The 11,422-nt window shown below is 38.0% G+C and overlaps 1 protein-coding gene across 1 annotated transcript; it reads right to left on the bottom strand.

Moving 5' to 3' along the window:
* Positions 1-1,499: 1,499 nt before the first annotated feature.
* On the bottom strand, positions 1,500-11,206 carry LOC149079020 (flavin-containing monooxygenase 5-like). Its single transcript, XM_089241282.1, has 5 exons — positions 10,454-11,206; positions 7,911-8,045; positions 5,330-5,550; positions 4,011-4,301; positions 1,500-2,558 (listed from the first exon to the last, which is right to left on the bottom strand). The coding sequence occupies exons 2-5, from the start codon at positions 8,026-8,028 to the stop codon at positions 1,674-1,676; spliced, it is 1,515 nt and encodes a 504-aa protein (XP_089097408.1). The 5' UTR covers positions 8,029-8,045; positions 10,454-11,206; the 3' UTR covers positions 1,500-1,673.
* Between the last annotated feature and the right edge of the window lie 216 nt (positions 11,207-11,422).

Genomic DNA, 11,422 nt, shown 5'->3' with positions numbered 1-11,422 from the left:
GAACTTTTTTCCTGCCTGCAGAAGTGGCCAATCACCGGCAGACCACCGATGAGTGAGTGTAACGGCCTTAAGTGAGCACCGGTGAATTTTCGTTTGAGAAAATGGCAGGGAAAAAACTTGAACAACTCTACAGCATTTTTAAATTTTATGTGAAGCTTAGCTTGGTTATTCCGAAGTGGAAACTAAATCCGCAAGATTCAACAGACCTTCGGAGAGGAAGAAATGAGCACCCACACATACACCTTTGATGCAACCGCTTCAAAGATGATGCACATCAATGGAAAGTGAAGCACATTCTGGTAAGCCCTCAACGTTCAGAAATTAGATGTTATTGACACTGGTAATGAGAGAAGGATCATCGAATCATAATCAGAGAAATTCCAGACGAGGCGAGAATTAGCATTGGATCCGTTACCTATTGACTTATGTGGCCTTCAGAAGATGCAATGTCAAATTTGTGCAGTCTATTTTGACTCCAGTGAAGTTTGTTGATCACGAGTACGCACCGTACGACACAACCATTACCAAGAGGCTCTGCGTCGTAATTGGCAGCTCCATCACGGTTAATGCAGTAGCGTTGTCCAAGTTTTCCCTTCCATTTTGCAAAAAAACAACGAAAATGCGACGACGCTCGTATATTGGTGGTCTGCCGACAACTGGCAGCTTCTGCAGGAAGGAAAAAAAATTCAAGCATGCGCCCTAAGATTGCCTATATACGAGCACAAAATCACGCCCAACCAGTTTCATTGGTTCATACACAAAAAAACTATGGTCAAATACTTTTTGAACAAACATCGTATATATGTTATTGCCAAAGACCGAAGTTGGCCACTTTGCAAGGTGGCCAGTCCAGTTGACCCAAGCAATGTCCGAAATTCGAGCTTTCGCTGGCCCCTCTATATACAAGATATATATCGATTCCTATGATTCGGGTCATATCCGCGTTGACGTATTTTTGTGAGAATTATGGTCATTTATAATTAGCCATAGCTAACCATAGAGATCGACTTATAGGGGCTGGTGAAAACTCAAATTTCGGACATTGGCCGGGTCAACTGGGCCGGCCTACTTCGGGCTTTGGCAGTAACATACATGCGATGCTTGTTCAAAAGGTACTAGACCAGTGTTTCCCCCGGTGGGCGATGGAATGGTCCAAGGGAGCGATAGAACCCGATTTAATATAGGATCCTATGGGTTTACTTCAATTGGGGGGCTACGAGAGGAAAAAATTTCTGATGAAGGGGGCGATGTAAGAAAAAGTTTGGGAGACTGTACTAGACCATAAATGTTTCGTGCATACGAACCAATAATTATAGTTAGCTATGACAACCGTAACGATCAAAGGAATCTGAATATCGATATCTTAGCGAGTCATATTAGGGATCGACATACAGGGCCCGGCGAAAGCCCGAATTTCGGACATTTGCCGGGTCAACTGGGCTGGCCAAGCACTTTGGGCTTTAGCAGTAACATATACACTCGAATGAAAACCATGTATTAAAAGTAATTCAAAAAGATCGTATCCAAGACCATATAAGAAGCCCTATTAAAAGGATACAAAACTAAATTTTATTGGTTTTCCGAAAGTTCAATTTCGAAAAGAATCAGATATAAAAAAAATTGAACAAACACTGCAAAATCAGATGGAAAAAAAATTCTCTTTTCGCTTTACGTCAAGAGCCGTTACCCAAAGGCTTCAGAACACGCTCTTTGTATGATAGAATGGCATCTCTAGCACCTGACCAAGAATGTGGCCCTTGAAGTCTGTACTGGTACGGCAGTGACGGACCAAATATCAAGTTAAAGTACAGTTTCGGATCGGTGAATAGTAGCTTATATAAATTCGGTTTGGCTCCGAACAGCTCGCAGATTTCATCCAAGTACGGTATGTAATCCGCTTGAATCGTGTGACGTTGAGTCATGACGTATCTGGCTCCCATCGCATCTCGGTGTCTTTTGATGTCATCCTCCATTGATTTGCGACCGGGAAGTTTCGTCCTACCACTGAGAACAGAAGCCGCGAGTCGACACTGAGCTTCTTCCATTGGAAACACGGCTCCGACCGCTTGAACTAGACCGATCACTGCCAAAGTGTTGCGAGATAGATGTGGAGGGTACATGAACTTGTATAAGTGGACACTGTTATCGTCTTGTACGGTCATCAGATCATCAGACAGAAATGGGAATTTGATCGCGTAACCTGTTGCTAGTACCACTGAATCCACTTTTTCAAAGCCTTCTTTTTCGAATATGACTCCGTCTTTAGTGAACGACTTTATATTGCTCCGTAATCTGACTACCCCGCTTATCAGTTTCACCGGTAAAGTATCACTGACTGTCGGATGCTGACCGAAAATCGAATGATTTGGCCTCAGGTTGTACAGCGAGTGATCGAACCATTTGTTTAGTGTGCCGTGAACAATCCACGAAGAGATCTGCAGCGGTGAAATTTCGAACAAGGAGTTCAGGAAACGGGAAGTGTAGAACATGTCAAACGGCAAACCCGAAGGTCCAACACGTCTTATTAGCCAGGTCCCTCTTCTTGTGCTTAGATATACCTGGAAAAAGACGAATTATTTTTATTTTAATACTCACCAAACTCAAAATTAATTTTTAGAATTCATTTGAAAAAACTTACACCAGGGGATATGCAATCTTTTCAGACCACGGGACAGATAATTCTCATTTTTTCGTTCCATTTTTGTCAAAATGACAAAATTTGCATCCATCTACGGATCACAAGGAGGATATTTCAGTAAATACTGAATAAATGCATGTTAGGTGAATTCCGAATGCGACACGGCTATGTCATTCATATTTAAAAAGGGAAGAGGGAGTTGGCATTTTTATTTCAATAACTATAATTGTTTATACCAGTGCTTCCCAAAGTGGGCAATACCGCCTCGGTTTAATAGTCTGGGGGGGATGAGGGGAAAATTCCCAAAGGGGGCGTTGGAACAAAATGTTTGGGAAACTTTTATACTGATACTCTTTTCTCAAGAACCCAATTAGAAAACTGTTGCCCTGTCTCCCCTGATGCCAAAAAAACATTCACGCTTCTAAGTGCAATATTCACTAGAGAATTATGTATTCTACATATGATATATATAGAATTCGAAAAACGGAGGAAAGTTGGGGGAAAATAGCTTTAAATACGAAAACCCCATTTTAACCGCATTTAACGCTATTTTTCCCCCAAATTTTCTCACTTTTTTTGAACATCTTTCTGAATATTGAGCTTAGAAACATGGGAATTTTTGTTCGAATCAGAAGATACAGAGCAACAACTTTCTAATTGGGTTTCCGGGGACTGTATAATAAGTTTTTATTTTATTAACTATACAACCCCTTCAAACATGAATGGCATATTCGAGTACACCACCTTATTTGGAAATTTTTTCCAATTGGAAACATACCCCTAGGATCAACAGTCAGCCAGTAAAATGTCATACCCTTGTTTGCTATGCACCCCTGTATTGATACTTTCCTACCAGAATAACTTTCGCGGGACGGATGGAACCCTTTGGTAGGGCGGAAGTTGTACGCCCCTGTCTTAGACATTTTCATCGGTACAAAATATTGAAGAAATATAAATGTTAAGCCTTACACAGAGGCAATGACGAGATATCTCGTGATCTCGATGGTAACTTGATACGCTTTACTTCGGCAATCACGAAACATCTCTGTTCCTTAAAATCTTCTCATATCGACTATGGCATTCCACAACCAGTGCTCATCAACTGCCAGTGAGTGGAGTCAGCTTTTTTGTAGTAGTAAAGGAAGATGCGTACAAAATAAGTAATAAAGAAAAATATAATAAAGAAACAAAGGAAGGGAAATACTCTTACTACTGTTTCGGGAAGAAAGCAATATCATTGCACAAAATTAAAAAAATATTCTTGAAAATTTGTGACCATTTCTAGAAGGTTGTGGTTTTCCCCGTGACGATTAAAATACGGATCAGGGAAATTCTAAAAACCCCACTCAAAAAAGGGTTAAACCAAACTTACCTGTTTTGCTACAGAACTTATCTCGACGGCAGCATCGATTCCGGAATTTCCAACTCCAACGACGACGACAGATTGGTCCACAAAACTGTCGACTCTTTTAAGGCTATGCGTGTGCATTATCTTTCCTTTGAACATCTCTGTCCCGGAAAATGAGGGGATATTCGGATAAACATGATGCCCTGTACACACGAGAACACCGTCAAAAGTGTATTCGTCTTCATGACCGGTTCCAGTATCTCTGACTGTTAATTTCAATTGCCCGGAGCTCTCGTAATTTTCGGACTTCACCACCTGAAATGGAATATAATTAAAAGGAGTTTTGAATACATTCAAACCGCAAGTTCTTTTAACCTTGCATCGAATATCTTGTCGGAAGATGTTTTTAGAAAACTTTTATAAAAGCTTAATAGTTAGAAAACTGACTAATAACGTTTTCAAATTTTGTGACAACTGCCTTAACCACTTTACGATCAAGGACGTAATATTGCGTCCAAAACGCCAGTGAAATAAGTTTAAAAAAGTTCTGTTTTTTTTCCTCTCTCCCGATCATCGCGAAACTTTGTTGCAACCTGATGAAGAAAAAAAAAAAAGTTATTACTTCCGTGATGTACCTTCTACTATATAAATATAAGAGCGAAAGAAAACACGTAGGTGTGGATGAAAAAAAATAGATAAGAAAGTTGGTACGAAGTAGATTCAAGTATTACAGATAACAGAGTATAGTACAATATAATAAGTATGAGGGTCATACTTATCCCTACTCTTATTCTTTCATTTGTTTTTTTTATAATTTAAACTTTTTTTTCCTTCCTTTTTGGGACATACGGTTAGGTTAGGAAGATATTACCATATTTATCGCTGAGTCGTCAAACAGAGATCCGAATTTTTTGTAAAATCACTTGTAAGCGAAAAGGTAAATATTCGTCCAATCCTAAAATGTAAAAACACCTTTCGCAAGTCTTTTGTTAATTTTTCGCATGGAATCCCGAGTGTAATTATTGGGCGCTTGATAGTGCCCACCCTGTGTATGGTAGTGTGTTTACGTCTATTAGATTTTTCAGTCCAGTTTCGTCTACGATAGATTCTTCAGAATTAGTTTTGTAGCAATTGAAAAACAGTTAAAATTTCATTCCTCTGAATCCGGGATTACACTATAGAAATTTTATAAAAGGTTTTTTTTTTAAATCAAACTTTTATAGTGTAATCAGGCTTTAATAAGTTCTAAAAACTACATGAAAGTAAACTCAAAATATTACTCAAAATTTCAATGCACAGAGAGAAACGTTGAGGATTTTTTTGGCACGTTAAGCAATACTTGCCCTGACGACTTCCTTATTGTAGAGGATGTACTTCAACACATCGAACTTATTGGCATAGGCAGTAATGTACTGATAAACTTCACGGTTATGCATGAAATTCGGATAATCGTCTGGTGGAGGCATATCGCTGAAAGCACTCATTTCCTTACTTGTATTTATGACTGTCGTCTTCATCACAGAGGCCACACCTTCAACGTCCTCTTCATGATAGTGCCAGAGACCTGTGGTTTAGATGAACAAATCGAATTGATAATAAAATTGTAAATCACCAAGTTCGGTTTAATCATAAAGTGATCACTTTTCTTGGACGATTTTACTCGATGTATACATGAATTCATAACATTTATACCTAACATGACTTCCGTATACAGTTTTAAACTCGATTGTAACGACCTCGGGATTGACATTTCTTGACGTTGTAGCCGACCAATCTTCATAGAAAATAATGTTAATGAACCTTTATAATAACGTCGATGAAACAACGACACATTTTTCATTGTTTTCCTAGAATTGGAACTCGCCACATCAATCTGGGTAATGATTTTTGTCTGGTATCGATATCCAACATAAAAAAAAAAAAAAGATTACGTGCGTGATGTGCCGAACTGTTCATCGACATCACCAGTAAATTTCACCTTTCCGACTTCTTGGTTTTTTTTTTTTTAGTTCAGCTTTTCTTTGTTTTTTCAACAAAAATCTCACGTTAATACGTTAATATTCTTTACTAGAATCGAGAATGAAAGTAATTTGCATATTTATAAGTTGTTATAATGAATATTGTTATACTGTAAAATTTCTATTATCAACAAGCGTTATTGATAGACGATACTTGGCTATTTTGCCGACCATTGGGAACCTTTTCTTTGCGAGAATCAGCGCGTGTGTAATCTCATATTTACGTGATCCTAGTTTCTCGTATTTTCCTCAAGTCAAACACTATTACCCCTATCGGGATGAAATAATTTCATGCGCAGTGTTTGATTGCATCCGATTATTTTTTCGTTAAAATGTCTTGAAACGGTAACCTCGGTTGCAACTCCAAAATTTCGCGGAAACTTCAATGTTGTTATAACCGAGTTTGACTGCAGTTGTCAATCAGCTAAGATAACGAATTTTCATAATGCGTCGATTTGAAAAATCAGTTTCAAGATCATGGTTAATCCTTTCTCATCAAATGTTAACCCTTTGTATTCCAGAGTTTCTTTCGGCACTTCTTTGGTACAGTTCGTACTTTGTAACGCCTCTAATGAGGAAGGTCCTCCGCAGGTTTGTCTTTTGTGGTTTTTGTATGGCTTATCAGTTCTGCTGCGAAGCCGAATTAACAGGATCTTATTATCGTTAAGTGACCGTTGTAACAAGGACCGCATTAGGAACAGTGGTACTATGTCGAGTCCACCTCGACATAGTACCACAAAAATTAAATGAAATGTATTTAGAAAAAGCAGCAATAAAAACACCATGTGCAACAAATTTTCTCTTAAGGGGTCATTCAAGTATTACGTCAGCATCAATGGGCCGGGGGGGTTCAAGTTTGCCGATTTTTCATGGGGAGAGGGGTTGAATAATGCTTACGTCATCAACCACCCTTTATAAAAATATGAGATATTCTTAATGGCGTCCTACTGGGTGTACCAAAAACGAGAAGTACTTTTTGCTAGTTTATTGGCATCTGAATCAACATTTTTCCTATTGATAAGTCCTCTATAGCACTACTTTAGCAATCTCTAAACGTCCCGCTGATCTTTCAAGTGAGTTGGAAATGTGTAGCGGGCTGCTTATAGTGCTCTGAAACTGCGTCGCGTCACTCAAATGATCTGTAACTATGCCATTGATCACTTGAATAATCTGGAAATATCCGGCGGGTAACTTGAGTGATGTCGAACTGCACTGTGAACCGCTTAAGTTCTCCAAAACTGTGTGCAACATTCCACATAAGAGATCTCTAAATGAGTCACAGACAATTTAAGTGTTCCCGGACCGTGTCAGAGTCACTCAAGTCATCTGTAGATGTGTCGCGGGTCACTTGAGTGGCCCGTGAACGTGCCACAGGCCTACTTGAGTGATCTGAAAATGTCTCACGGGCCACTTAAGCGATCTGTAAATGGGCCGCTTAGTTCATTTCCTCCAAAATTAGGTTTGAGGTGGCGCACGACATCAGATATATCCCCGAAGGCCACATTTGGCCAGTGGGCCATAAGTTTGGCATTTGTGGTTTAGAGGGTGGGTCGCAATGAATTTAAGAAAAATTTCGTGTTCTTAGCCTTCAAATAGCATTGAAATTAACAGAAATTGATCATAATAACATAAGGTATTTTCTTCCCAAATTAAGTTTTTAAACATTTTTTTGCCTGAAAAAAAATGTTCTTTTATCCTCGGGGGACATAGTGGGGCTCATGGTCCCCTCGCGTACGTATCTGATATCAATGCGCGTTAGGAGGGGGAGGGAGTGCTGACGAAAATTTTCTGACAAGGTCTGGGGGTCAAAAATGGCTAAAATCTGCTGACGTAATACTTGAACGGCCCTAAGAAGTGACTTGAAATTAAATTTAAAAATAAAAATCGCGGAGACGCGTCAACTCACCACCATAATATGCAGTCTTCTCGAAACAAACTGGCTCAATACTTTCCTCCAACAAGCTCTTGATGGCAAAAATCCCAGATGTCCCAGCTCCTATCACTGCAACTTTTTTAGCTGCCATTATATTTGAACTCGTAGCTGCATTTAAAAAAAAAATTCAAATAATATTTACATCCTAATGACGTTTATTTTATGTAAAAAAATGTCATCTTAAAAATCGTGCAAGTTTTGTCAAACTTTTTTTTTTACATGTGCCTACATTTTTATGGAATTAATAAATTCGGTATGCGCGGACTATTATTTGCAATTTTTGATGTACCATATGGCTTGTGGAAAGCCCGCAATGGGGGCAAAACCCTCTTGGAAAAATGAGCTCAAGTTGTACATTTTCATGTACTATCATGTAATTACGCTATATTCATTTATTCTGTAAACATTTCGTTTAAAACCCTTTGAGGGGGTGATGGGAAGATATGGTGTCCCTCCTGTTTACATACTTTTCTATTAGTTTTGGAAAAATGTCTGCCTTAAAAGGGTTAACAATGCTCGGAATTAATTTAGAATACTTGAAAAGGGGAGAGAAAAAAAAAAAATCAAACGAGTCAATATTCGCGAATGTTGCATTAATTGTTTTTTGTTTTTTTTTTGCTCTCCGAGACCATCCATCCCTTTGGGAAAGAGCGCAAACCATCCCAAGATTATCTTTCTGGGCAGTCGGCGGTCATGTCTATCTCTGTTGCATTCAAATACTTAAGAGCCAGTATTTTTCAACCTGCGGCCCACGGACCCCTGCAGTACTTTGTAAGAGATCCGCGTGGGATAATTTTCATTTACTACCATGGATGTCATTTAGTGCTACGAAATCTAATTTATTTTTTTTATTTTTTTTTTTTTTATGATACGCAAATTATGAAGGCCATAAATTTTTCATTTCAAAATTTTTTTCCCTCTTCCCTTTTTAAATATGAATGACATAGCCGTGTCGCATTCGGAATTCACCTAACATGCATTTATTCAGTATTTACTGAAATATCCTCCTTGTGATCCGTAGATGGATGCAAATTTTGTCATTTTGACAAAAATGGAACGAAAAAATGAGAATTATCTGTCCTGTGGTCTGAAAAGATTGCATATCCCCTGGTGTAAGTTTTTTCAAATGAATTCTAAAGATTAATTTTGAGTTTGGTGAGTATTAAAATAAAAATAATTCGTCTTTTTCCAGGTATATCTAAGCACAAGAAGAGGGACCTGGCTAATAAGACGTGTTGGACCTTCGGGTTTGCCTGGGAGGGACCATCGCTACAGGCGGATCCACAGTGCATTGACTTCACCAGGGGGAGGGAAGGGGGTCTGCGACATAAAAAAGTTTGGGATATCACCGCTCAGTGTCAATTTCTTGTAGGTGTTTTTCATAACGAAAACTCTAAAACGCTGCAATAGATTGGCCAAGAGGTACAGTGAATGACATGGAATTCATTACCGCTTTCAAACCAGAGGATTAATTTTTTGGAATTCTCCAAAATTCGTTTGCATTTTTGATAGTAAAAATACAATGCATTCAACATAATGTCAGCAAATCTTTAATTTTTTCGAATTTTTTTTCTGTAAAGAAATGGTTCACTTCATTCAAATTTTTTCAGCATGGATGATACAGGGTATATTCATCTTCACATTCAATTTTTTTCTAGAATTTTATTGCTAAATTTTATGCAATAAATCACACTTTTCCCGTAGATACTTTCTCGTGCAAGTCATCTTAAAAATTTCATGAAAGTTCAACTTTAAGTACTGTCCTCTGATAAAAGTCCCCAAAGTTCATATTCACTACATTCCTAACTCAAAACTTACATAATCCATTAAGTCAAAACTTAACTTCCAGAGGTCAACAGAAATTCTCACACATTTGTGGCATCAAAGTCTGAAAGGGTTATAGCAAATCAGAGAATACGACAGGAATTTTCATCAAATTTAACTCTATGCATATAAATTAACGCAGAATATACGTTAAAAAAAACAGGAATTTCTGTTTCCGTCGGAACATTTTTATTTTTGAAACATATGACAACCATATTTTTATGGGCATCTTTTTATCAGCCACCTCGTTGGGCATTTTGCCTGTTGTGGCGTTGTATTTGTATTTGTATTTGTATAAGTGCGTATTGTCCGTTTTTTTAAGAAATATATAAAGTTGTATTTTAAAAAGTAATTTTTTCTAAAGATTTATAGATGCGAGTAAGGGGAAAAAAATCAGTTTTTCCAAAAGAACGTGACAAACTACTTCAACGACGACGACTCGCAAAATGACAAAATTTGCATCCATCTGCTGATCATATTTCAGCAAATACTGAATAAATGCATGTTGAGCCAAGATAAATCTGAGAAAATGAAATATGAATTCCGAATGCGACTCAGCTATGTCGATTTAATTTTTATTATCGAAAAGAGGATTCATTCATTTACCGATAGAAAATTTTGAAAGTTTTCATAAAATACCTGCAGTTATTAAAAACACATTTCTCCATAATACATGTTTCTCTGCAACTTACCACATCCAAATCCGTACTGTGTAGAACTCCAACGGTAAGTTCAATCGTGCGTCTTAGAAATTATATCACTCCGTCTGGAATGGCGCAGTACAGTATAGCTCGCACGATTCCCATTACGCCAAGTATTCCAAGTTGAAATTCACTTCACCGAGCAATTTACAATCTGCCACTTATAATGTAACTGTTCAGTGAAAAAAATCTGGCTTCAGACTCGAGTCGATTTTTGCATATTCCAGAACGAAGTGAAATCGACGACAGGTGGTTCTTCAAGTGAACACTGTTTTTGCGATGGACGTACAATCGCGCAAAATTGGAAAAACCAGCTGCATGTATTATGTAGTGTAGCATGTATTAACAACGACTGTTCACCATTCTGAAAATTCATTTGTCCTTCACTTTTTTACTGCAACAACGCCTGTTATTCAATATTCTCATCCGCTGTTATTATGGTAATTAAAATATGCGTTTCGAAAACAACTCGTACTTTAATGAAGAGTTCTGACATCAGCAGTAATGTTTCGGGCGCGATTCGGCTTTACATCCAAATGTTAATCGAATTCAAAATTCGCTGCCTTTTTTGCTCTGCAAACAAACAATAAAAGCAGGCAAATTTTCAAATAAGGAAATGGCAGACCTTTTCATTTGAAACTAGGAAAGTATCGCCCTCCCTCCGGGTCCGTAAGGTCATCACTCACTAAGCGATGAGTTTTAATGCGCTTCCTGAGGGAATGAATGCATTTATGTATGGCTCACACGTCGATCAATGGGCGGAAGTCAAACATTTTTGTTTTTTAAATAGAGATTAGGATTGAATAAGGACCTTCTGTTTGTTAACCCACCGTCGGGAAAAATATGTCGACCGCCAAGTTAGGGCGCAACGTGCTTGATGGACACACATTCAAAAAACATAATGAACACCTAATTAAGTTTATTTATACAACTGCCAAATGATGAACATCATTATTATAG

The sequence above is a fragment of the Pholcus phalangioides genome, unplaced genomic scaffold, assembly GCF_987345545.1.
Source record: "Pholcus phalangioides strain wild (caught in Gottingen) unplaced genomic scaffold, Ppha-v1.0 ptg000013l_1, whole genome shotgun sequence".
Classification (NCBI taxonomy): Eukaryota; Metazoa; Arthropoda; class Arachnida; order Araneae; family Pholcidae; genus Pholcus; species Pholcus phalangioides.
The sequence above is the reverse complement of the archived record's forward strand: the minus strand, read 5'-3'. Positions and strand labels throughout refer to the sequence as shown.